The sequence below is a fragment of the Sylvia atricapilla genome, chromosome 14 (genome assembly GCF_009819655.1).
Source record: "Sylvia atricapilla isolate bSylAtr1 chromosome 14, bSylAtr1.pri, whole genome shotgun sequence".
Classification (NCBI taxonomy): Eukaryota; Metazoa; Chordata; class Aves; order Passeriformes; family Sylviidae; genus Sylvia; species Sylvia atricapilla.
In genome coordinates this window covers 7,857,542-7,884,444 of record NC_089153.1, presented here as the reverse complement: position 1 = coordinate 7,884,444, position 26,903 = coordinate 7,857,542, and the positions used below count along the sequence as shown (strand labels likewise).

Sequence of the window (26,903 nt, the reverse complement as noted above, 5' to 3'; positions counted from 1 at the left end):
AGCTGTGCAATTCCAGCCCAGGATAAACGATCATTTTAAATGCAAGTGTTCAAAAAATGCTATAAAAAGTACACTATTTTTTAAAATCACTTGGGGTGGGAAAAATATCAGCCATAAAAAGCCACTTGAAAATGTGAATTAGCCTTATGAAGAGCAAGACCAAATTTCTGCAGTGATACAATTCAGCTTTTGAACTGACATCTGCGGGACTCTTGGTGCCACTTGGTACTGAGCTGGGATTTGGGGCTTAAGATTAGAATATTATTTATTAGATTTATTATTTGTCAAGCATGTAGTGTGCATTGCCTAGAAAAATAGTGTCAGGGCCAGGAAAGCTTTTTTACAGCTTTAGCTGAGCCTGCTGAAGTGACGATGGCAGCTGTGGGAAGGTGCTACAGAGTGAAACGAGGAACCCTTTAAACTGCTGAACTTGCGATAACGAGCAGAACAATTCATGACGACTCCTGCCTCATACCTGGGACTTACCCCAAACAAGGTTTTATCGAAGAACCCCGGGCAGGTTCCCAATGTGAGTATCATTCGGTGGGAATGGGCTGCCCTGGGAGGGGGTCGCTGTCCCTGGAGCTGTTTGAGCCAACACTGGACGAGACACTCGGTGACATGATGTTAGTTAAAAGATGCTGCTCAGTCACGTCTTGGACGCTCTGATCCGCGAGGTTATTTCCAACCTCACTGACTATAATTCATCTCCACGCTGGTTTTTGAATTCTTTGGGCAGTAAATACGGGATCCGATGCCTGTATTTGTGGCCGCTCCTGACCACCAGTCACGAAGGGCAGACCTGTCCCTCAGAGCCGGGCCGGCGGGGAGCCGGGAAGGGCCCGGTGCCGGGGTGAGGCCCGCCCGGAGCAGAGCCCCGCATGGCGGGCCGGGAGCAGCTGCCGGAGCGGGCAGGCTCCGGCTCGGCCTCCCGCAGCCCGTGTTTGTATCACAGCAGGGCGGCAGAAGCCTGGAGGCGGCCCCGCCGGCCCAGCGCGGCCGAGCCCCCGCCGCGCCCCCGGGCGGAGCGCTGAGGGCCGCCTCCGCCGGCACACCCCGCCCCCGGGCCGGCCCATGGCGCTGCGCCCCGCGGCCGAGCGGGACCGCCGCTTCCTGCCCGCGCCACACTGAGCCGCGGCACCGGCGGCCGCAGCTCCGCCGCGCCATGCACGACTACGATGCGGCCACCGCCTTCCTGGGCGAATGGGGCCGCTTCCAGCGCCTCGTCTTCTTTCTGCTCAGCGCCAGCATCATTCCCAATGGCTTCAACGGCCTCTCCATCGTGTTCCTGGCCGGCACGCCCGAGCACCGGTGCGTCGTGCCCCGCGGGGCCAACCTGAGCGACGAGTGGCGCAACGCCAGCATCCCGCTGGAGCTGCGGGGCGGGCAGGAGGAGCCGAGCCGCTGCCGCCGCTACCGCCTGGCCGCGCTCGCCAACTTCTCGGCGCTGGGGCTGCGACCCGGCTCCGACGTGGAGCTGGAGGCGCTGGAGCAGGAGCCGTGCCTGGACGGCTGGGAGTACAGCCGCGATGTCTATCACTCCACTATCGTCACCGAGGTGCGCGGCCGCGGGAGCGGGAGGGGATTCTCGGGCAGCCCCGGGGAGAAGCGTGCGGTGATCGCAGTACCCCTGCAGCTCCGCCGTGTCCTGGGGTGTCTGCCCGTGCATTGATCTGCTGCCAAACCTGACGTGCCGAGTTTTTTTTGGAGGGCTTCTGTTCACTTTCATTTGCATAAGAGCGAGGAAGGAATTTTTTATAGTGAGGGTGGAGAGGCACTGGAACAGGTTGCCCAGGGAGGTTGTAGATCCCCAATATTCAAGGCCAGGCTGGGTAAGGCCTTGAGCAACCTGGTCTAGTGGGAGGTGTCTCTGTCCATAGCAGGGACTAGATCATCTTTAACGTCTATTCCAATCCCTTAACATTCTGTTTCTATAATGAGCTTCCAAGTGCAGCCTGTTGCCTTACCCAGCGGAACTGGTCACACTGTCCCAGTGCTTCTTGGTTCATCAGGTATCTGTGCAAGGAGCCGCAGCAGGGTCAGCACTGGGTTCAGCTTGCTTGGCGTGACAGAGATGTTTCTTTGAACTCGAGATCAACAGCATTGTTTTCTTTCTTTAAAAAAATAAAAGTGGTAGAACTCATAGAATCACAGAGTGGTTTGGGTTGGAAGAGGCCTTAAGGAACATCTAGTTCCAGCCCCCTGGAATGGGCAGGAACACCTTCCACTAGACCAGGTTGTTCCAAGCCTTGTCCAGCCTTGCCTTGAACACTTGCAGGGATGGGGCATTCATAGCTTCTCTGGCAGCCTGTGCCAATCTGTCACCACTGTCACGGTTTAGAGTCACCCTGAGTTGTGCAAGATGCATGTGTTGGGGAGTCCTGGTTTGATGCTTTATTCAAAGGACCCTGAACTTTGCCGTGTGCTCACAGTGTCTCTGCATTGATCTCTGTGCTCACCTGCTGGGACAGGTCATTTTTTTCTGTGCAGGTAAACACTGCTTGAGTCACATCTGGGGTGTGGGCAACCAACCAGAGGTGAAGCTGTGCTGATTGTCAGTCTGGTTTCAGAAGAAAGGTGTCCAGACCCACAGGGGCAGGTTGACTTAGGAAGCAAGGAAATGGATTTTGATGAATACTTGCATTTCAATACAAGTATAGGCCTTTTTCAGGAGGCTTACAAAGGTTGTACAGTCCCATTGCCTGGACGTGAATTTTATGGAGGCAGAGCTCCAAAGAAATCTGCCACAATTTCTTGCTTTGCAAAATGTGTTGTGGTCAGTGTTTGAGTATTGATGGGTGTGAGTACTAAATGACCATAAGCTGATCTGGGCACAGGGGACTAAGGTGACTTGGGGAACATGGAAGAGGAGCCGTGGCAGCACAAGGGAGGATTAGAAATGGGGACACTGGAGGTGATGGAAACTCGGTCAAGGGTTTGAATGATTCTGACAAGTGGCACGAGGCATTGCCTCATCTGTTTCTAAAGAGTTGCTGTCTTCCTCGAGAGGAAAGCTTTCAGGATTTCTCAGCTCCAGTCCTTGCTGAAACACACTGTTGTAAAAGGCTGAGTGCTCTCAGGGCAGTGTAAGGCAGTTGGCATCTTCTGGGCAGGCGAACACACGGGCGTTGTTCTGAGTGCTGTGATGGTTATCCTGGCTTAGATATGGTGCCTTGTCTTTAGAGCTTCACTCAGCTTTGGCTTGATGTTAATTAAAATGTCTCGAGCTATTGGAGTGTCATCCAGGAGTTTTACTACCTATAAGAAAAGGGAGCTGCTCACGTAGTGCTGAGACGCCCCAGCCCTGGCTCGTTGTCTGTGTGACTTGGCACATGTCCCGTGTCTGTGGGAGGCAATGTGTGTCTGCCCCAGGCATCATGCACTGAAGCAGTATTTTCTTCTTCTCTAATAATAATGCTTCTGCAGGAGTTTTGCAAGAGCTGTGACCTTTCACACACTTGCAGGTTTTCAGTGTTTAACTTGTTTAATTTCTTGGCTTGGTGGTGTTGCTTTTATGATTAACTAATCTTGTGTTTATTTGCATATCTCTGACTTGTTGAATAATCATGAGGACCTTTGTCCCAGATTTCCATAGCTGACACTGGGAGGGGGAAGGGGTATTTTTTTTTTAAGAAAGGTTTTTGCTGAATCTCTCCTGACGTTAGAGAAACCTTGTTTATGGTTCTGCTTTTCAGGGGAGACTTAAAACATTCAGTTCTCTCTCACTTAAAGAGAGACTTTCTTTTCTCACAGACTAACAACAGAAGGTTGTTATTAGCCAGTCTGCAGTATTTAACCAGCTCCAGCGTAACAAAATCCTTTTCTGTCTTTTACTTTTTGAAATGCTGTAGCTCAGGGCATAAGAAGGGCTTTATTTTGGCACAAGAAGCCAACTGTGTCATTCTGATTCCTCCACAGTTCCTGTAAAAAATGAATGTAGGAGTAGTAAAAGTTCATACTTCATGGTAGTAAAAGGACTAAACCAGGAGTAATTAAGGGCAAAGATTAACTTCTGCCAGTCATGGCTGTTGTGAATAACCGGGAGTAGATCGAGCAGTGGAGTTAAGGGCATGAGTGCACTAGAAATATGATATAATGATGTGTTAGATGATACATCAGTCAGAACATTTTGGTTCACACAAGAGTAATTCTTAAACAGTGAACCACAAACAGACGCTGAATTTTGGATACACATATTCATCCTCAGCTTCTAAAAAGCTGTTGTATTGTTCATCAGTTTGAAATCAGTGCAGGTGATGTATGCCAGATTTGCACGGTTTGTGTCTGTTTTGCTGTTGGCAAACGTTAGGGACTGTTGGCTTTTGCAGAGGAAGGATGCACATGGTGGGAATTGCGGGGTGCCTGGAGGCTTGGCACAGGCCTGGTGCTCCATCTGTGTGGGTGTTCAGAGAGAGAGTTCTGGGCAGAGACAGGGGCCCAGAGGTTTCCATTCCCTACACCCCAGGGATCCAAGTGCTCTGCTGTACGGTCACAGCACAGTCCCTGGAGATGAGGGGGTGCTGCCAGGGCTTCAGGAAGCCAGGGGAGAGAGGCTGCAGCAGTGATGTGTGGAGGACACAAATGGGCTCTGTGGCACAGCAGGTTATACAGAGGTTTTGATGTTCACCCTGTTGGAAGGCAGAGGCATATATTGTTTCACTTTGCCAAAATAAAAACACAGGCTTATGCTAGACATTGTAATGTATAGAGCAATAGAATCATAGAATGGTTTGGGTTGGGAGAGACCTTCAAGATCATCTACTTCCAACCCCCCTGGCAGGGGCAGGGACACTGTCCACTAGACCAGGCTGTTGTTCAGGAGTGGAGCCAGCAGTTGAATTGTAAATCCACCCTGTGTCATCTAGGTTCAGCTCCCACCCAACTCTTCATTTATGTCAGTCACCTCCATTATTTGTGATCTTTTAAAACATGTGCTTTGTTTTTTATTGTTGTAAGTTAATATCTGCTTATCTTTGTGGCTGAAGTTCATACTCGTAACTTCGCAGCCCCAGGAGCTGAAAAAGCTGTTTGCAGCTTTGCAAAAGCTTAATATTGCTAGTCTTGTTGGAAAAAGGAAAAGAAAGTCTGTTTTTCATTTAATAAGTAAATACAAATGGCTGACAGATATACTCAGGTATTTGTGAAATGCTGGGTTTTTCAAGGTGTGATTTAAAAAGCACATCATACAGTAGTGTTCAGAATTGTACAAAGTAGACGTATTTCTGACATTGCAATACAAAGTGAGATTAGTATTGTTAAAGAACAATAGGCCTGAGGTTGATATTGTTAAATGGAAGCAGTGCCCTTTTAGAGGCACTGTGGACAGTTAGCGACAAGGTAAAATTCCCTTTATGTTGCCTTTACTTTTAAATTCAAACTCACCTCAGGTGATGGCAGTGCCCTGTTTCCTTTTTCTCCAACCGTGTCAAAAATGTGATGTATGGGAAACAGTTCAGTTTCTGCACTGGAATTGTAAAATATTTGGCAATTTCCTTCCTGTTCTATGCAAGTTTTGTCTCTGTAAAATTGTAAAACAACTAGAGGAGAGAAAATTAAGCAGAATGTGTATTTTGTAGACACAGACTCCTGTTTGCTTTAGATAATAAGTTTCAATGTAACCTCTAGACCTTCTAAGTATCTGGAATATACAAATGTGTTTTTAGAGGAAAGGGTGTTTAATAACACTCACAGCTTTCAAGTAAGCAGAGAATACTTGGATAGATACAAACAAAATCAGATTCAGAATCAAAGGTTGTCAGTACTTGGTTGTGAGACTGAGATTTTTTGAAGAACCTGCTTCAACTTGCTGACTGGAAGGAGGGAATACAGGGTACTGGCCTAGCTTCAAAAAGTCTTGATAACATGTTGATTTTAAAAAAGAAAATATTAGTATGTGGAACTAGCCACTTAATTTTTAAATTATGTGTGTTATTCTCAGCAAGACAGGAAAAGTTTAAAAAAATAAAGGAACGGGAACACAAAGTATCTTGTAGCTGTAAAAATTGTTTTGTCTATAAGGCTTTTCCTTGTAGAACAGGAATATAACCAGGCAAGGCTCTTGGAGTTTTGTATTTGCCACATTCCAGCTTTGTTTAGGGTTCTTGTCATGGCATTAGGGAAGGGTCTTGAGATTGTGGGAGGGAGAAGAGCTGATGGAGTAGTTTATAGAGTTTTTATTCTTCTCAGTTTTGTCACTGGGCTTGCCTTTCTAGCAAGGGATTTGGAGACATGGTTCCAGGCAGCTGGCATGTGAGAGATTAAGCAGAATTTGGAAAGTGCTCTCCTGGAGAGGTGTTTAAGTGAAAACTGTAAGTGCCTGGGACTGTTTCATACTTGGGCCCCAAACCTGTGCTTGAGAAGCAGCTGCTCCAGACCCTCTCCTTTTTGGTCCCCCTGCCTTCTAACCCAAGCTGTCCACATCCCTGGCCATCTCCACAGCCTGTCCTCTTTTCCCCATCCCCTCTTCCCTGCTTGCCTCACCAGCGACTGGCATCAAACAAAAATCTGCTTACAGAGATGCATAAGCACACCTCAACTCCTGCACACAAGGGATCATTTATGTTGGGTGTGAGGCTGCTGGCAGACATCACCCCAACCTGATGAATTGCCTGGGAAGTAGAAAAATCACAAAATGTCTGTGAGTAAGAAGACAAGTTTAAACTGCAACAGAGATGTCCTAAAGTTATAACAAAATAGATCAAGAACGCTCTGTTCCATTGGGTACCAGTGTTGAGCAGCTCAGTGCTTCACAGCAGCAGCAGCTGCTCTTGGAAAACAGAGCAGAAATGGTTTTCTCCTGTTTGAAGCTGAGATACCTTGTCAAGGTTAACTTACCTTGTTCACTGGGGCCAAGACTGCTGCAGCTAGCAGGCTAGTTCGAATGATACTAAGAAGTGAAAACAGCACATGATTTTAGAGCACTAGGTCACAGTATGCTGTGTCCAAACAGCACTGCTAGCAGCAGGGTTTAATTAGTAACTACTCCTGGACACTTGCTCTTTGCCATGCTGATCTAGCAGGGATGCCTTGGTGACTTCCTCTTGGACAACGTGCAGGTGAGGGATGGGTATGGTTGCAAAATGATTCTGGAAGGATGATGCCATCATCACTGACAAGCAGTGTAATAGACCTTGTAGGTGTGTCATTAATAAGTTGAAGACTTTGAGATTTATTAACTGGGGCAAAGGGTAACAGACCTTAAAATCCCTTTGTTCTAATTGTTGTGTTTCTGTGGAGTCTGTAAATAACTGGTGTTGTACAACCAAGGTAGTTCTGCTTTAGGAATTTGATGTTGAAGTTCACTGTGATGCCTGGTTCAAGTGGTCTTCAGCACCTCCTCACTGTGCTTTAACAGAGAGGCCAAAAAAACAAGTTTGTAATCATTGCCACATTTGAATGCCCAGTATGTTCCCACCTGCCAATGCAAGAAGGTTTTGGCAGGGCTGTGCTAAACATTTTAATACCATGAACTTTTCCAGGAAAGGTCTCCACCTCAGTGATCTGAAGAAAATGTTTGTTATAGGACACAAACATGCCAGTGTCTGTAAATCCAAATGTTGTGCAAGCCATGTGCCAAAGTGCAGGGTGTTGGACAGATGAAGGGAGATGGTGGACTCACAGGCACAGGGTGATCTGCTGGAAAGTAGTGACCTGTTCAGTTATGACAGACTGATCACCAAGACAGATTTTAGTTCTTGAGGATAGTTCTTTAGTTCTCACTGCAGTAGTTGATACAAAAATAACTTTTTGTGAGTAGGCAAGTCTTTGTAACATCAGGGTTTGTATTTGTGGTGTTTGTTTCTCTGGTAGGTATTATCATATAAAGGCATATGATAACCACTGAAACCTTTGCCCTGTATAAATTATAAATTTGATAACAATCATTTGCTGGTATTTCCAAGTTGCCAGGTATGTTTTACTGAAGCTTCCTAGCTGGCTTATCTTCTGTGGTCTTGACAGAAAGGCTCAAGCTTTCTTTAATCTATAATGAAGTATAGCTTTTGATGAATGATACAGATTTAACTATAAATGTTAATTATAGTTCATGATCTAAATCATATTGATAGCTGTAGTAAGTTCACTTCCTTACCATGAGTGGGATACATTTGTTCACACATTAGAAAGCTGCAGTTCTGGAAGGAACTTCTGTAATGATGCCTAATCAATGGTGTTGGTGGGATGTGCTGGAGTGCTGGTACCTGAGCTGCAGGTGCTGTGAGGCTGGAAAGGCCTGGGGAGGAAATGCTGAGGGTTATGAAACCTGATAGAAGGAGAGGTTTTTCAGACATAAAGACACAAACAGATTTATCAATGGAGAGATTACGAAATGACCTGAATACAGTTACAAATTGGAAAAAGGTGCATATTAACCTTAAAAATAATACTCATGATGACTGTTTTATAAATATAAGATAATGAAAGGGCTGGCAGCTAAAGTTAGACAGCTGATGAGAGTGTAGCCCGTGTGAATGTCATAGTTCATCTCTGGAACAGTTCCCAGTTTGAATTCAAAACTGGATGCTATTCCATGAAATAAGCAATGGCTCTGTTGCATTTTGACACGGAAATCTGGCAGTGGAAGGCCACTGCTGGTGTTATTCATTCTGTGCATAGTTTTAAGTGATCCTCCAGCCTTAAAGCATGGACTAGGATGTAGTTGTAGCGTGACTGTTAACAGGCTGTGAGACTCCTGGAGTCAAAGGCTTAGTGCTGAGGAGATGGGACTGGCAGACAGTGAAACACCAACATTGCCATGGGTGGGACTGCAGATGAGATGGATGGGAGAGCTGGAACACACAGCAACTGCTCTGTGTTTATTATTGAGCAGATCAAAGTATTGAAGGGTGTTTCCTTCAATGAACTGAAAAAATACACTGAATTATTTCTAATTGGGGGACAAGGAGGATTAATTATTCAGGTCAGGGTGAATATTTTCATTTTGGCCTTTTTAATACAGATTAATTTTAGGTCTTAGATTAAACCCTAGAATTTTCTATTGCTAAAACATCAGAAGGGGCCTTGAGGGAGCTGTTTGAATAACTACACTCAGGAGGGTTTGATATCACATCAGAAGTACCTGTTGCCTCCCAGTTCCTGTCCTGAGGGCTGCAGCTCCTTGCTCTCTGGCAGCAGGTACTGGGGGAGCTCTGGGAAACTGGTTTTATGTCCTCCAGTGAGAACATAGCTGTGAAGGAGGGGATGAGGCATCCCTGCTGGGTTTTGTCCTTTCTTCTAATATTTACACACTTTCCCCCCCAGGTAACCAAAATAGAACTAAAAGTCTTTTAATAATAGTTGTTTATGTAGATGGAAAAATAACATGAGTTCTGTTTCAAAAACATCTGACTGAACTGGGTAGGATCTTAAAAACTATTGAAGACTTCATTCAATAAATATTTTCCTTTATTCCTCATTTTTGTTTTAATTCTGGAAATCTTTGTTAGGTGTGTATTTCAATTTGTATTTCAAAGATTCCAGTTGAGGTTAGTTAGATTCCCAGTGAAGAGTAAGCAGTCTCCTGTCTCTCAAAACTATATTAAAATGTAATAAAGAGGCTTTTTCTTTCATATTATTGTTTCTATAGTTCAATTTTTCTTAGATTAGGAATGTGAATTTTTAATGGGCAACATTACTATATGCAGGGAAATCAAGTCTGGGAACTGTTTACAAGGTCATGCGATGACATGACAAGGGGGAATGGCTTCATACTGACAGAGGGCAGGGTTATACTGGATATTAGGAAGAAACTCTTCCCTGTGAGGGTGGTAAGGCCCTGGCACAGGGTACCCAGGGAAGCTGTGATTGTCCCATCCCTGGGAGTGTCCAAGGCCAGGTTGGACTGGGCTTGGAGCAACCTGGGATAGTGGAAGGTGTCCCTGCTCATGGCAGGGGGTTGGAATGAGACAGTCCTTAAGGCCCCTTACAGCCCAAATTATTCTCTAATTCTGTTATCACTCCTTCCAAACTCAGCTCAGCAGAATTTAGGAGGGAGGGGAAATCCTGTTTATTAAAAGACTTTCCAATTCTCTCTCCCTGCAGTGGAATCTCGTATGTGCCAACGACTGGAAGGGACCCATGAGCACCTCCCTGTTCTTTGTGGGTGTCCTGCTGGGATCTTTCATCTCAGGACAGCTCTCAGACAAGTAAAGTATATACACCAGAGCTGCTATCTCTTTGATGCTCATTTGTAGGCATTTCTTGTATGTCAGCTTTCCTACTAGTGTCCTTCTGCAACTGCTAACATGTCTTTGTTCTGTGACTGTCTAACCTGAGCGTATACAGAGTGTGTAGAGAAATGCACTGAACTAGAACAGAATGTTACAAAGATTGTTAGTAGCTGTTATCTACATCTGTTTGTTCTTGCAATGAAATCACTCTGCAGCAAACTCTGGTTTTTATGCCAGAAAACAGGTGTAGGAGATAAGTTTTGTCTGGAAAAATCTGATTACTAACATCCTTTTCTATTTATTTTGGACTATGCTCAGAAGGATCCCTGAGGCTTGGTTTTCCTTTTTTTTTAGGTTCAATTGGGATTTTTCTTCTTATAAATAGTTATAGCTGCTCTTTCTCATCATCAAATACAGTCCAATGATCTGTGTTTGTGGAAGCATAAATGCTGTTCTTCTGTACTCCAGAGAAGCAAGACTTTCAAACATTAAAAAAGAGGAAGACACCATTAATTTTTGTGATGCCAGCAGTTGTTTGTATTTTGTAAAACTCGGTTTTTCTGATTCTCTCCCTGGCTTTTGGTGTGCAATGCATTGTGTGCTGTCTTCCTGATTCCCTGAGAACAATATGTGGTTCTCTAATTTGCTGATACTTGCAAAGTTTCTGTTTCATTGGAACATAATCTCTATGCCACATATCTTGTGACATCATTTTGGACCTTTTCATAGTTTCCTGCCTACTGAGTTGGACCAATCTCCAGCTTAGAGACGTGATCTCTAAAAATTAACCAGGTCTCCTGTACTTCTCTCCAAAGCTGTATGCCATGGATTCTTCCAAGAAAATCCCTGGGCAGGCCAGTGTTTGCTGTCTCTGTGATGCTGCCTTCTGCCGTGTTCCTCCCCTCACAGTCCTGCTCTTTACCACTGCACAGCCAGCAGGCTGCTGCTGCCCTTCATTGCCCAGTCAGTTCACCCTTGTTTGCAAGCGTGAGGTCCAGCAGTGTCTCCCCTGTCAGCTCCTCAGCCCTCTGTGTTAGGAAGTCATCACTAATGAGTTCCAGAAGCCTCCTGGGTTTTGTCCTTCCAGCGTGTCCTGGAGTGTGCAAAGCCCTTACGATGGCCAGTGCCTTTGGACACCAGGAGGTTTCCTGTGGTGCTCTGCAGCAGGCCCTGTTGGCTTTTTTCTGAGCAGGTGGCTGCAGCAGACACCCACCACCCGTGTAGACCTCCCTGCTAACCCCAACCCATGATCTCAGCTGGCTTGACACCATGCCCTCCTGCTGTCCTCCCTTGTGACAGGTGATGCCCCTCTTCCCTGTTGGGGAGTCTCTCACCACCTTTTCCTGGTGCTGCTGCTTCAGAAGCTTCAGGTGCTTCTTTCCAAAGAGCTCTTTGTCTGCTACAAGGATCCTAAGTGTCTCCCATGGTGGCTACCTGGCAGGTGAAGCAGGAGCTATTCTGGTGCCAGAATCCATGAGCTTCGTACCTTCACACTGCTGGCAGTCTCCTGCAGCTCCTTCCCAGGGTAGCACAGATCCTCACCAGATGCAGGTGAGGAGGCCATCGGGGCAGCCTGTTGCCATTAGGGATACAAAAGAATGAGGTAGGCAGCAGGAGTCAAGTAGGAAAGCTCTCTCTTTTATTTCTCTGACTCCATATATATACACTTCATTAAAAGGCAAAAGATTGGCTACAGGGGTTGCCACCTCTTTGACTTCATAGGTGAACATCACCGTCAATTACAAGACTCTTACTAAAAAAAAAATATGTAAACAATACATAGTTTACATGAGGCTATGTGGGATTCTCCACTACCAAAATGCAAACACTCAGAATGCAAGAAAACCTAGAGCGACAGCAGCCCATCCAGTTACTTGTAGCCACTGAAGGACAGCAAGCTCCTGGTTAGGAGCTTCTTCTCTCCATGAGGAGAATGCTCCAGCAAGGCTGCCTGCAGTGTTCTGCTGCCTGCAGTGAGCCTGAGACATGAAGGCTGACAAAATATTTGGGGGTTTCAAGTAACAGTCTGTTCCTCATGCATTGTGGCCCACCTGATGCCCACAACACCAGCTGTGGACCTGCAGGTCAGCACAGGCTTTGGAGCTGTGAAACCTGCACTCAGCACATCCTGTCCCAGCAGTGTGAGGCTGCCTGGGCCAGGACATCAGCAACTGCTCCTACAGCAGCTTGATGGGTTGAGTTTAGTTTAATTTCTTTTCTCTTTGGTTTTGGGTGGGGTTTTTTTAATACTTGATCGGGAAGTCTTCTAGAATCCATTAATTTTGTTCATTTTTAAACCAAAGGGAATGAAGATTGTGTCATGGGATCACTGACTGCCAATAGCATCTTCCAAATCTGAGCTTTACCTCTCTTCCAGAAGCCTTTCCTTTTTCTTTTCTTACGGTGTTGATCTGTGTCATGGACTGTGCTCCTTGGAGGAGAAGAATTGGATACTCTTGCACTTTAAGTAACTTGTTCCTGATTATTTGTTTCACTGCTCATCCTGTCAGTAAGAAAGGAATACTGTTCCAGCATACACTCAAAGACAACTTAACTAGCAGCCCTTTCAATATTAATTTATCTTGGCCAGTGATGTTTTTAATGTGTTTAAAATAATTGTGCCTGTGTGCATTTCCTGAACCTCTGCTTTTGGCAGAAGTTTTGCATCCCCTTAAGTATGCATATAAGTAATTTTATTTTTCTGTTTCTGTAGATTTCATTCCTGATGTTGTTTAATCATATTTTTTTCCCCTTCTCTTTCTTTTTTTTAATTTGTCAATGGAAGGTTTGGCAGGAAGAATGTGCTGTTTGCAACTCTGGCAATGCAGACTGGCTTCAGTTTCATACAGGTCTTCTCTACCAGCTGGGAGATGTTTTCAGTGTTGTTTGTGCTGGTTGGCATGGGACAGATATCTAACTACGTGGCGGCATTTGTTCTTGGTATGAAAGTCCTGCTGGTCACTGCATGTGTCCTTTCATCTTGTGCTTTTCCTGCTCCTTTTCAGTACTGACTTAAGGTCGATTTGTTTTGCCAAGCAACACTGTTAAGAGTGTGGCCTCACCATGCATGAATAATTTCTCTTCTCCTTGGAAGCTTCCAGCTGATAGAGGTGCACTTTGAATTATTTCTGTGGTTGACTGTCCTAAAGGAGGCAAAACCCTAAAAACTGACTTTGAAATAAAGTCCTGACTATTTCAAATAAAGTCCATCTTCTAGTTGGAGAGATAATACATGTGAGACATGATTTTTTGGGGGATTGGAACTAGGTGATCTTTAAGGCCCCTTCCAACCCAAACCATTCCATGGTTCTGTGATTTTTCAGGCATTTCTGATGTCCATTTCAGGGCCTAAATACCTGTTTAATTTAAAAGTTGCAAAAGAAAGAAGATAGGTAGAGTAATTTTTATGATACCTTCTTTAAACAGCTGACAGTAAAAATTTAAATGTCTTAATGACTTTTGCTTTCTATACTTTCAAGCTAACTAAGACCATATTTAATCATGGGAATGTGAATTACCTCATGAATCTGAGATTTTTTTAAAAAATTATTAATATTATTTACAGTGGCCTCATTGTCCAAAGTACCAAATGGTGGCAAGAAATTCTTTTTGAGCCAAGGAAGGCCAGTTCAGGGGTGAAAGAGTGCTCAGCTAACCTCATTGCACACAGCCTGCTGCAACTGCTGGCATCTTCTTTGATTTCCATGGAAGCAAGAACGATTGTATTTTTTTCCTCTGTCTCTTGATTTGCAGGTCCCAAAACATTTCAGAGGGGAGCACTGACCCCTGTTCATGCATTTAATTCCTCTTGACAGTAGCTTGATCTTTGTGAACAACATGACTTCCATATATATATCTACCCCAAAAGACTGTGAGGTTTTTTGGTTAAATAGTCTTTTAGAAGGTGATATAGGTTGGCAACTTAGTTTAGGCACCTTTGAATTATTCTTTGAAGAAGCTGGTCACTCTTCATAAGCTGGAGAGGATTCTGGAGATCAAGCTATGTTTAACTGTTGAGAATGTCAAGTGATTTCAGCTCCTCAGGTAAAATGTCAAATTCTAAAAAGGTAAAATTACAGAAATATGACCTTCATCTTGAGCTACAGAAATGCTATGTGGCCCAGTTCCCATTCTTTTACACATATAATTACTTCCATTGGTGCAGGATCATGGCATGAAGCAGCTCTGTAGTGCCTCTCCAACTAGACAGCAGAGTGCTATATCCCACAACTCTGCAGTGCAATGCATTTCAAAGCCAATTGCTAGGGGCATTTTTATTGAGTGACTTGGTTGCTATTAAGTTAAAATGCTAACAATCCCTCTGCTGTTTTGAGCAGGCACAGAAATCCTAGGGAAATCAGTCCGCCTGCTGTTCTGCACCCTGGGAGTGTGCATCTTTTATGCGTTTGGTTACATGTTGCTGCCTCTGTTTGCTTTCTTCATCCGAGACTGGCGGATGCTGCTGCTGGCGCTCACCCTGCCCGGGCTGCTCTTCATCCCGCTCTGGTGGTGAGTATAACTAACTTACAAGACTTTAGTCTTTGGAAGGTCCTGTCTGCAGATTTTTAAAATGATGAAGCTAATGAAATTCAGGAATGGGGAGGTGAAGAATGGATGTTTTGTCCATTACTCTCCCAGTTGTTTAGCTGTCAGTCCGTGGTGTTGTACGTGATCTGACTGATGCCCAAAAAACCTATTCTCCATTTTCTACAGGCTTCTGTAAAATTTAAGTCTTGCACATGCAAAGAAAGAAAAAAACAACAGGTCAATGAAACTCATACTTCTGCACCAACTGAAATCCACAGGCTTTTAAGTATATGTGTGAACTAAGGGCAGAAGGAAAAACCAGTTGTTCTCTGCTTTGTTAGATATGACAAGCTACATAACTGCACGGCTGTGGCACTTTATTGTTTTCTTCTGTAGTTGTTAAAATACTGCTTTTGAGTAGCATGTAACACTGAAATAGTCCACGTGGTGGTAGTGTTCCTTCACTTACAGTAGCAGTTGTGTTTGTGCTTCCATCTCAGTTCTTACGCAGTTGAATGACTGAGGAATTCTGCTCTCTGACCTGCCTTTCTTTGACAGAATTTACAGTTAATAATTTTATATGTGTTAGCCTCTAAGGAGGCTTCTTAACGTACGGTGTGCTGCTTGTGTATTCACATTTCTGAATTTCTTAAATTAATCCCATTCTTGGAATCTTTGGATTGCTCTTTTTTCTGAGTCACTGCTAATTCCTTCAGCACTTCTGAAATCCATAAGGGCGTATTACTCTGGTCTTGTTCCTTACACTTGTCTGCTCTTGTAAATCTGATTTCTGTTGTCACTGCACTAATTCCTGCAAGATGTAGCATGTTTGGAGATGATCTTGCCTAGAACAATGATCTTGCCTAGTCCCTTCAGCAGTTCTTTCTATGGAAATGGAGGCTTGTTACTCTGAACCTTCTCTGCAGGGTCATTCCGGAGTCTCCACGGTGGCTCATCTCCCAGGGGAGGTTTCAGGAGGCAGAAGACATAATCCGAAAAGCTGCAAAAACTAATGGCATTACAGCTCCAGATGTAATACTTGACCCTAGTGAGGTAAGACCTGTTTAGTCCCTTTGTTTGCTGGACTTCATGTAAGCAATTAATTCCATGCAGATGAATGGAGTTATGCCTGCACCATGTTATGTGCTCTCAAGTGGGTGAAAGATCATGGTTTTCTGCTGAAAAGCACAATACCCTTTCCCTTCATTGAGACTTGCAAAGTCTTTGTGATCCCATTCCCATGGGAGTGCCAACATGGATTCTAATGCAAACATTTTTCATCCAGTTTACAGCTGCCCTTTTTCCTTTTAAGCTCTATTTTTTGGGGGAGGATAATGAATTTGAGGTGCCTACTGCTTAGTGATGTAACTATTTGCACCAAACAGATTCTGTGCTTATTCAGTCTATAATATAACTGTATAAGTCTTAACACAGGGCTAATCCTGGCCAGTGACATTGGAAATATTGTTATTCTAATTCATACTCAACTTTAAGTTAAGGAAAGCAAAACTTGAGCCCCTTTCAGGTGAAGTAGTGACAGGTATCTTTCCCATCTCTTTCTTGCTACATGCTCCTGTTTTCTCTGGAAATCTTCCCTTTGTCTGAGCTGATGGGTGCCCTTGAGGTGTAGAAGCAGTTCCATACACATTGAAACATGACCTGGGAAAGTCAAGACAAACAAACTATTTGAATATTCCAGGAGAATGGGCACCTTCCAACAGATCTCCAACTAGGCAATTGCTGGTTAACAATTGACAGTGTCTTGTCGTTGTCATGGTTTGACACTGGCCCAATGCCAGGCACCTGTGAGAGTTGCTTCAGAGTCAGAGGAGGGTGATGAAAAGTAAAATAAACCCTTAAAACACCTTTCCCCCTCCAGCCCTCCATCCTTCCAATGACAGTGCAGGGAGACAGGGCATGGGGCTTTTGGTCAGTTCATCACTGAGATTTTCTTCCACTGCTCTGGGAGAGAAGTCCTTCCCGTCTGAGGCCATGGAGTCTCTCCCATGGGAAACAGCTCTCCGTGAACTTCTCCAGTGTGGCTCCAATCTCACAAGCAGCAGCCAAACTGCACCTGCTGCAAATGTGAACCCCACAGGCAGACAGTCCTCCCAAAACTGCTGTGGCCTGGGTCTCTCTTCCACAGGGTGCAGTCCTCCAGGGACAGGCTGCTCCGGCCTGGAAGTAAGGGCCCTCTCTCTCCACTGGGTCTCCCGCTGGATCACAGCCTCCCTCAGTCATCCTCTGTTCTCAGCCAAGGAGAATGGGAAGCCATTAAACTGTAGGTGCTTGCTACTGAGATTGAAACAGCTTCCCCTATGTTGAAGTCAGCTGAGGTTCTGACAAAGCTGTTTGTCCAGACTTATTAATAGATACTAGGTCAAACATCCTGGTTTTACTGGAACAGAGTAAGAGTGCCAAGAAAACACACTCTGATATCTTTTCCTCCGGATCTTTGTGAGAATACATCTTCTCCTTCTTCTTCTTCTTCTTTCTCATGCTGTAGCCATGCAAACTCATCTGTTGCCAGCACTGCAGCTGGAGAACAGAAGATAAGCCCTTGCTCCAACATCTGCCAAAGATCATTGTTCCTAGAATCTTCTCTCTTGTTCTTAGAAAGAAACACTGATGTGTTTGCTTTCTCTGAATGGAGTTGGATAGTGAAGGAGCAGAAGGCAGGGGCAAGAGTAGGGATTTTGTACCAGGAAATGCTGGATGAGGGGAAATGCTGATGTTGTAGCAGGGTGGGCTGGAGAATGTGGTGTATATTTACAGACATTAGCACATCAGCTTTCAAAAACATAGTACCTTTCTGATCATCAAAGGAAAATGAGCTTGATGAACATGCAGAACTCCTGTCCATCTCTTTGCTTTCTAAGGTAAAAGTAATATTGTGGCCAAAAGATCTGTGCAAAGCTCCTCTGCATCAGTGGTATGTTTATGCTGTTCTTGTGTCTGCTGTCTGAAGAGCTGGAAAGCAGAAGGCTTACAGCCTCTTGAGGGTTTAAGAAGTTTATGTTTATGCTGCAGAGAGGTTCTCAGAAATCCAACTGGCCCTTTGCCTTCCTGCATTTGGAATGCGTGTTTGAGATGGAGGAGCCACCTGAGTTTATGGCTGGAAAGTCTCTTAAACCTGTGCAGTTGGAGAGCAGCAACTGCAGAATTTTGACTCCAGAGATTTCAAGCCAGTTGAGGTCCAGCAGGTGACAAATCAAAGACCAGCTGCGGAGCACAAACAGGACTTGGTTGGTTAAGAGGGGATAGAAATGTTTGGATGATTGGTTTAACTTCAAGCCATCATTTTGGATTCCCTGCCCTTCTCTCATAGCTTCTTGTTTGAGCCTCTCGTGGTAAAGATTATGTTGTCTGCTTATCCAGCTCTTAAAAAGGCAAGGACCCTTTTTCTCATCAACTGACTCTGAATTTTTCTCTTCCTGGTTTTGTTTTATGGTTTGCTTGTTTCTTTCTTTGTTTTGTTTTGTTTGGTTTTTTTTTTTCTTGGCAACAAATAGTGGCAGAACTGGAGAATGCTTAGGGAAGATCATGTGATTTATGAGAAAGGACTATGAGCTGTGAAGTGACTACAGCTTGGGTGATGTAAGTTTGGCTTCAGGCAGAGTGAAACCTATAAAAGGTAAAGGACTGTTTGCCTTTGGTAGAAAATGGGATTTATGAAAGCAAAGAAATCTGGAGTGTACTAGACTGGTATTTCATTATCCAGGTCTTCAGAACCAACTGTCACTAGGAAAGAATTTTCACGTTACTGCAGAGATTAAAGAAACTCCAGGTTGCTTTATCAGAGCTGGTAGCTTTAATCAATGGGATTTGTCCTCTTAAATCACCTTTTCCATATTTTGAAAACTCTTTCCATTGGTCTCCCTCTTTCGAGTCTAAATAAAGTCCTAATTAAAAAAAAAAAAAAAAATTTACAATCCTACCAAGTGCAAAACTTGTTCTCATACTTCGTGGATGAATACCCTAGCACTGTTTACATGGAAGTGATTTTATGTTGAAGGGTTGGAAAGCTTAATGGGGAAAGGAGAAGTTTGTTGTCTTTTTGTTTATACTCTTAGAAGATAATCTCAAAAACAGACTAGATATTGATGGGCAATTTTCAGCTCATTAGCCGGTTTGTCTCAGTTTAAATACATTACTCTTAGGTCCAGCTTGAGTAATCATTTACTAACTCTGCCTTGCTGCAGTTCATTGCAGCAATTCTTGTTAATTGTTGCTGTGTCTGCAATGGACGTTTATCACTTACTTTTCCTGATATTTGAAGACTCTTCTGTGTCTTTTAAGATGTCCTAGGTCTTTTGGCCCTTAGGCTAAAGAAACCCTCTACTTTTTCTCACCATCCTTGTTACTCTCTTCTGGTGTGAGTGCAGTTGATTCGCCTGATTCTCCAGGTTCAGTGCTCAAAGCTGGATGTAAGAACCCTTCCAGAAGTGACATAGAAATCGTGAATTAATGCTGTTGCTTTATAATTCGAGTAGCAAAAAGAAGTTGTTTCGTGAAGCCTCAGGCAAAGAAAATTATTACTATAGAATCATAGAATGTGCTGTGCTGGAAGGGACCCACACAGATCATCGAGTCCAGCTCCTGGCCCTGCACAGGACACCCCAAGAGTCACACCATATGCCTGAGAGCATTGTCCAAATGCTTCCTGGGCTCTGTCAGACTTGGTGCTGTGACCACTGCCCTGGGGAGTCTGTTCTAGTGCCCAGCCACCCTCTGGGTGAAGAACCTCTTTCTGATACCCAACATAAACATTCCCTGACTCAGCTTCATGCAATTTTCTTGAGTCCTGTCACTGATCATGAGAGTTGAGAGTTTCAGTCTAAATATTAAGTGACTTTAAATTAGAGAGGAGCTTCTGCTTTCACAATAGTTGGCTCTTACATGTGTTTTGTTAGAAGTCGGGGATTTATTTCAGCAAATCAAAATACTGAGGTAAAAGGTGGTGGGAGGACTTAGTTTCATAATAATTTTTGCAGGAATTTAAAGTTCCCATGTTTTGTTTGTTCTTTGCTCTTTTACAGTTACAAGATGTGAATTCCCAGAAGCAACAGACATACACCATTTTGGATCTAATGAAAACTCGAAATATCCTAACTATCACAATTATGTCAGTGCTTCTTTGGTAAGCAAGTGTGATTCAGGAGTATGTAACTTTAAATACTAAGGTATTCTGAAGAGATACAGACAAAACCAGCTCAAAAATCAATGACTAGCTGGCTGAAACAACAAAATTCTGGTTACATAGGTTCTTCATTTTGGTGTCAGTGTAGAAGCACATCTGGGTTGGTGTTCCTTTCTAAACAGTCAGGTTTATCCTGAACTGAGCAAGAATCCAATCACTGGCAATGGGTGTGTGGGAATCCTGCTGGATCCTGGGCCTTGGGGAATGCTCTTCTGACTGTAACAAAGTCTTTTTAGAGGAATGAGTCATTCCCTACCCCCAGTCAGAGAACTTCTGCCCAGGGATCTGAACATGATGCCTCATTTAGGGAAGAATCATTCCATTTCTTTTGTATTGGCTCTTACAGGGGTAATGCTGCCTTTTAAGTTCTCATCTGAGATTTCCCTGTATTTTCCAGTTGTCTCCTTTGTCTGCTTGTCATCTTCAGCTTGATTTCCACTAGCTGAAGCCATACTTACTGCTCAATTTGATTAAATGGTTGTTATTTTCCTTTATTAGAAATCTCAGTAAAGCTGTAAACAGAGAGGGTAACTTATAACCTGCCAGAGGCTGTACACGTGAGGTTTAATTAGTGCATGTACCTAATGACCAAACCAGTAAGGTCCCTCAAGTGCTTGGGAGCCAACTGAGTCTTTATGCTGTTTTTTTGAACAATGTTCCTGTGCCTTAGTGAGGCAGAGCCTCAGAGTTCAGTCCACTGACCTGCCAGCACATACAAGATGATGTGGCATCTTAGATCAAAGGATGATTTAGCTTATATTTAAGCCAGATTCTCTGGCCCATCACCAAGCACGAGGCCACAAACACACTGAGAAGGGAACTTGTGCAAAAAAACCAGCTCAAAAAGAAAAGTAGTGTTGGTTACTTGCAGAAATGTCAGTAGAGTGTCTATATAATGTCTTACTTCTTAAATCCAGTCACTAACTCTGATGTTTGATTTGAAGTAAGACTGCCCTACCCCTCATCTGCTTGATGAGGGGCAGTAGCTTCTGGGCACAGCCAGTTTTGTGGTGTGGCTGTAGAAATCAAAGGCAAAACCTGTTTGAACAGCATTTCTGGTAGGATGAAGCAGCTGAGAGAAACGCTGATATGACAGTATGTAATCCATTCTACTGGATTCAGTAACCTATACTGAAGGGCTTTTTACCACATCAAAAATCAAGTTTTATGATAGGCAGGAGGAGTCAAACAAGTACAGTTGACCTGCACAATCACACCTCCTCTTGCAGAAAAGTATTCAGTTAGGTTGGGCAATTTTTTCACTATTCTAATTTGTATGTCAGTGGCCTAATCTCCTTTAAATTAATTTCCCAATATATGAAGATATGCTATCCTGTGCTTGCTCACAGCACATGGTTTTCCAACCCATGGTATACGGATAGTATATTCTATATCATGAATTAAAAGTTCTCACAAAAAAAGGACTATAAAAGAGGATAGTTGCAGACAGCAATATATCACCTTTACATAGTGCTGAGTATTTTATTTATTTTGACTAAGTAACAGGCCATTAAACTATTCCCTTTGCACTGTTTGCACCAGGGATGAAGAAGTTTGGCTTCTTGGCACCCTAGGACGTGTAAATACCACTGAAGTTCTCCTACAAAATATATAACTATATTAAGGTTTGCCAGTGTAATGAGCTAAGGCAATCTGATACCAAAAGGGAGTTCCAGCATTACAGTTTGTGTATAAAAGTAACTCCAAGGAGACAGGGTATGAAAAACTGTACAGAACTACTTCTGAGAAGAATGGTTTAGGGCAGGGCACCACAGCAGCAGGGGGTAGCTCTCAGCTGTGTCACTTCATACCTTCCCAGGTACACTAAGCAGCTTTATTTTAAGCAACTGGACCATGAAGGCTCTTCCAATATTCAGTGAGAGAGAGGAAGAACTAATCTTTTGTCAGTGGTGCACTTGGTGCTGTGCAGTGATTTTGCTCCAGGTTCTGTTCTAAGGTAGATGCTGGTGGAGATGAAGTGCCAAGTGTTCTGTGCCTCATGTTTGCTCCTGGACATGTCCTGACTCACTGCCCATTATTTCCTTACTCACCACGTTATACTTGTTGGTTAAGCTTAACCTTCTCTACCCAGCATCTCCCAAGACAGGGAAATTGTCTCAAGGCCAGCTGTGTATTTCCCTGGATTACATGGAAGCCAGCTGTCATCTGGCAGGAAATTAAGATGACAGAGTTCCAGTCACCAAGCTCTGTCCTGATGCACTGACCAGCCCAGGCACCAGCCATGCCAATGTGGTTTGGATGCTGCCCAGCCAGGTTGGAGCATGGCAGAGAAAATCATGGGCTCTTTGAGCCTGCCAGGATGCCATACTCCTCCTCTCTGTCTTTATACAGAAAGCATGGAGCGTAATGACCCAGCAACAATGCTCTCCACCCAGAGCTCCCTGGTAAACATAAATGGAAAGCTGCTGTAGGCCTCAGCAGCAGTAAAATTCATTAGCTCAGACTTTCAGGTTAAGGCTATAAACTATAGTAATGGCAACTACTGCAGTACTGCAGTGTGAATGATCACTTTCCTCCCAGGGTAATATATTTTTTCTTTAAAATTAGAAGCAGTCTGAAAGATCAAAAGCATCCACATGGTTTAATTGTTAACTTGCTGTTTCTGAAATCAGCACTTCAGGTGCTTCAGAGGTGAATAAGTCTACCAGATGCTGAATTTGCCTTACACAGCCATTTCTGTCCTTGATGAAAATGTGGAAGAGGTTCCTGGCAACATGAAAAAAGAAGAGAGATTTGTTTGACCCTGCTGTTGTTTCTTTCAGGATGATAATCTCAGTTGGCTATTTTGGACTTTCTCTTGACACACCTAACTTGCACGGAGACGTGTATTTGAACTGCTTCCTCTCAGCAGTGATTGAAGTCCCAGCCTACATAATCTCCTGGCTGCTGCTTCGCTATTTCCCCCGACGGTACTCAATGGCTGCTGCGTTATTCTTGGGAGGCTGTGTTCTTCTCTTCATTCAGCTGGTGCCCTCACGTATGGAACCGTTAGTTCATCTCACATATGTATGATAGGTGACGTGCGGTACCGTGCACGGGGCAGATGTGGAGGAAAAGTGTCCTGAGGGGACTAAATACAGATACTCGTGTCCTATCTTTGCCTCTCTTCCTTGGTTCTCAGTGCTACTGCACAAGTAACTGCCACAACATCCAGATACAGTTTGAAAGGTGGGTCATTGGCTCTGTGGTCTGTTGGGATTAGAGTTGCAGTCCGGTTTTGTCCCTAAACTACATCTCTGGCAGGGTATCCTGGTAAGGTCGAGGTGTAAAACCAGGACTACACTAAAGCAGAATTTGCTAAGTGGAAGTTACCAAGGGCTGCAGAACTCACATCCCAAACAGCTATTGATGCCTTTATAGCTTGTTTAAAGAGTTACTTTCAATGGAGTCATTGTGGAAGTATTTTTGATAAGCTTGTACTGAATTAGTGTTGATAGTTAAAATAATGTATAGCTACTGGAAAGAAGGACCAGGTAACATTTATTGGCTCTCAATATGTATCTTTAGTCCAGTTAGATTAATAGGGCTATAGAGTCATTACTGATAATGATATTGACTACAAGGGAAGGTGTTGCTGCCTAGGACTCATTTACAAATCAAAGATATACAAAAGAGAACATGCAAGAACTGCCTTGCTTAGTTTATGCAGATAATATGTGTGCTGCATTCTCAGGTTTGGTGGTCTTTTTCCCCCTATTCTTTGAGTCAATTGAACACCGCTATGATCTGTTTTGATTTTCAAATCTTAACTGTCCCAGTTAAAGTCAACCCAACTTCCTATAATTAAATTATTATAGCTAAGAGTGTTAATGAAACCAAGAATGTATCTAAGAATGTTAATGAAAAAACAGGCTTTTTAGGAAACCTAGAATAAAATAATTTGGTTCGAATGTTTTTATTAAAGTGATATATGGCATTTTTTTGCAATAGCATTGGTCTGGCCCCTGAAACATAAGGGGATCTCAGCAGTTGTCTCTCTCTTCTTGTTTCTCACTTGGCAGGAAGCCCTGTTCTCAAAGAGAAAATGGAAATGTTGACTTCTAGTAATTTAAAAAAGGAAAAAAATTTAAAAAGAACATTGCTTATGTTTGCGGATATTTACAGGGAAAAAAGATACCAGGTACTGAAGTTAATTAGGCAGGAGTTACACAAACACAAAGGAGTTAAGGGATACAAAGAATTGCAAGAGCCCAAGTCTTCATTCACTGTGTTTGCATTTCAGATCTCACTGGGCTGTCTATTTTGCTGGTGATGTTGGGGAAGTTTGGAATCACGTCTGCCTTTTCAATGGTTTATGTTTACACGGCTGAGCTCTATGCCACAGTAGTAAGGAACATGGGAGTTGGAGCAAGTTCCATGGCCTCCAGACTGGGCAGCATCCTCTCACCTTACTTTGTTTACCTTGGTGAGTTAACTGGTCTGCTGCAGAGGTGCTTTGCAGACTCAATTCTCTTGCCTCAATAAGGACACTTCTTACAGCCATTTATTCCCACTCCCTTGAGTACCTACAACCACATTTATAACAACATGCACTTTGAATGTCAGGCTGTGATGGGAGTTGGTTAGTTTTGTTTTTACTGAAAGCACAAATCCTGCACAGGTAAAGCCCTGTACCTTGGTACAACCATTACCACAGAATCCCACAATGGTTTGGGTTGGAAGGAATTTTAAATATCATCTCATTTCACCTTCCACTAGACCAGGTTGCCCCATGCCCTGTCCAACGTGGTCTTGAACACTTCAGGGATGGGCCATCCACAGCTTCTCTGGGCAATCATCAGAGACTTAGAGCTTATGCTTTTATTTTTGTGTGTGTGTGTGTGTTTTACTAGGTGCCTATGACCGATTCTTGCCTTACATCCTGATGGGGAGCCTGACTGTGCTGTCAGGAATTCTCACACTGTTTCTGCCTGAAAGCTATGGTATGCCTCTCCCCGACACCATTGATCAAATGCTGCGAGTGAAAGGGTAAGTGCCACCTGTTCGTAACACTTCTGTGCTCTGAGGAATGGACTTGCCTAGGTATGGTCAGAGGGAGAGGCTGGTTTTGGCAGCAAAGATATTACTCTGTTGAAAATACAAAAGCTTAGCTGAAGTCTTAGTCCCTCTTCCCAAGTGTAAATGTTCTTGTGTACATCTCTCAGCTCCAAATTTATAATTTGATTCAGATGACTTAATAAAAGTACATCTGAGGAACGCATTGTAAAAGCGTGTTGCTTTATCAAGGTATAGGAACACATTGTAGGTCCTGAAAGTCTCCAAAGTGCTGGGGAAGAGCTGAACTCTTCCAGTTTAGTTCAGCTGATCTAAAAGGCACTGAGAGCGTTTGGCCTTTTGCCGTGGCTCTGACTGAAGATGACACATGAGCATAGATGTGGGGTAAGAAAGGGACCTTTTCAACTGAAGTCAACAGGATATTAAAATTAGTCTGTAATGTCAGACAGGACTCAGATTTTTTTTTTTTTTTTGCTAAGTTCTCTCATCTCTCATAACTTTTTTTTTTCTTTCTTCGCCCTCCAGATTAGAATACAGACCTCCATCTAGTAGCACAAGGGATTCCAAGGAGGAAGAAGAAAATCCAGAGATTCTTAAAAGCACAGCTTTTTGATGGAACTCCTATGTATTTCCTGGTGAAGTGAAAGTTAAATGGACTTTTCTTCTAAAATTTATTCTAGAAAGGGCTAGTGGCAACACTTTGTTTTCTGTAATTTTAACCTTATTTATTAATTTAAACACCGTGTTCCCTATATTCTCTTTTTATATGAACATAAATAATTTGTAGCCTTCGATAAGGTTTTTCAGCCACTGTTGTGTTCATGCAGTAGTACCATGGAGCAGAATCTGATCAATCCTTTGTGACTTTACATGTATAGTTCAGCTGAAAGATACTTGAAAATGAGTTCAGGGGTTGGCAGGGTGCCTGGATTCTTCAGTGAGCCTTCTCCAGAGCTAATGCTTACATCAAGAGGTAAAAATTGCCTGAAAAAGTTGGTCATTGCTTTCGGCTCCTTGACTTCTGTTTCTGGACAGAAAACTTATTTATTTTAGTGAAGGTTTATGAGAACGTGCCTCTCTGTGATCTTACTCAAATGACTTTGCATGTCCTGAATTTGTTACCAAACTGAGAAAGAGGCAAAGAAAGATTTTGAAAATTAATTCTAACCTGATATGTTTTAACTCAGCATAGACTGAAGGGATTGTCTTGCACAAAGTATTTAGCACTGAAATTTTGTTGACAAAATTCACTTGATTCCAATGCTGGATTTCAACTGTACCTTCTTGGTGAAGTTGTTTACATCTGACCTTGGATGTGGCCTTTTTTTAGGCTGGATTTATTCTAAATAATGCAAATGGTTTCACCTGTGTGTAAAGGGAATGGTGTTAGTTTGGGATTATTTTCCAATGTGTGGTGAAAGTTTTATGTGTAAATTGTTTTAATGTTTTCTGTGCAATTTGGATGATGGAAACAATTCTTCTGTCTTTGTTCTGTGTTTTTCCCACTCATATACACATGCACACAATTAATATATTTAGTTGTAAATTTTTATGTTAATCATGCCACTGCATTGACCATGCATTGATCATGGTGGAATGTACTGAGAACAAAACTCAGAATATGTCTCTGACCACTGGTTCTCAATCTTAAGTGTCAACTCTACGATTGGTGTGATGTCTAAGTTCCACTTAACTTATGTAATCAGTGAATTGCTTTTAAACTGTTAAAAAAAACACCCAGCAAACCCACATATCTTGTTGACAGTCTGCCAAGAAATTGTTCCTTGTGCTATGGAAGTTTGGCATTACCTGTGTTTCTTTAAATATACAATATATTTGTACACAGAGTCTCATTTGTGCTATGCTGGTTACAGTGTGACAAATGTGAGTGGTGAAAGGTTTCTCTCTCATGGCACTTGTATTTTGTTTTGTCTTGTTAAATTAAGGCAATAATAATAAACTGCCTAAACCTTTGTAGCCTAAACCCTCAGGGT

The 26,903-nt window shown here is 43.3% G+C and overlaps 1 protein-coding gene across 1 annotated transcript; it reads left to right on the top strand.

Moving 5' to 3' along the window:
- Window positions 1-1,081: 1,081 nt before the first annotated feature.
- Window positions 1,082-26,893, top strand: LOC136367413 (organic cation/carnitine transporter 2-like). The gene is made up of 10 exons (XM_066328982.1): window positions 1,082-1,558; window positions 10,039-10,142; window positions 12,952-13,106; window positions 14,504-14,675; window positions 15,620-15,746; window positions 19,733-19,833; window positions 22,677-22,891; window positions 24,137-24,319; window positions 24,747-24,882; window positions 25,435-26,893. The coding sequence occupies exons 1-10, from the start codon at window positions 1,166-1,168 to the stop codon at window positions 25,520-25,522; spliced, it is 1,674 nt and encodes a 557-aa protein (XP_066185079.1). The 5' UTR covers window positions 1,082-1,165; the 3' UTR covers window positions 25,523-26,893.
- The last annotated feature ends 10 nt before the right edge of the window (window positions 26,894-26,903 follow it).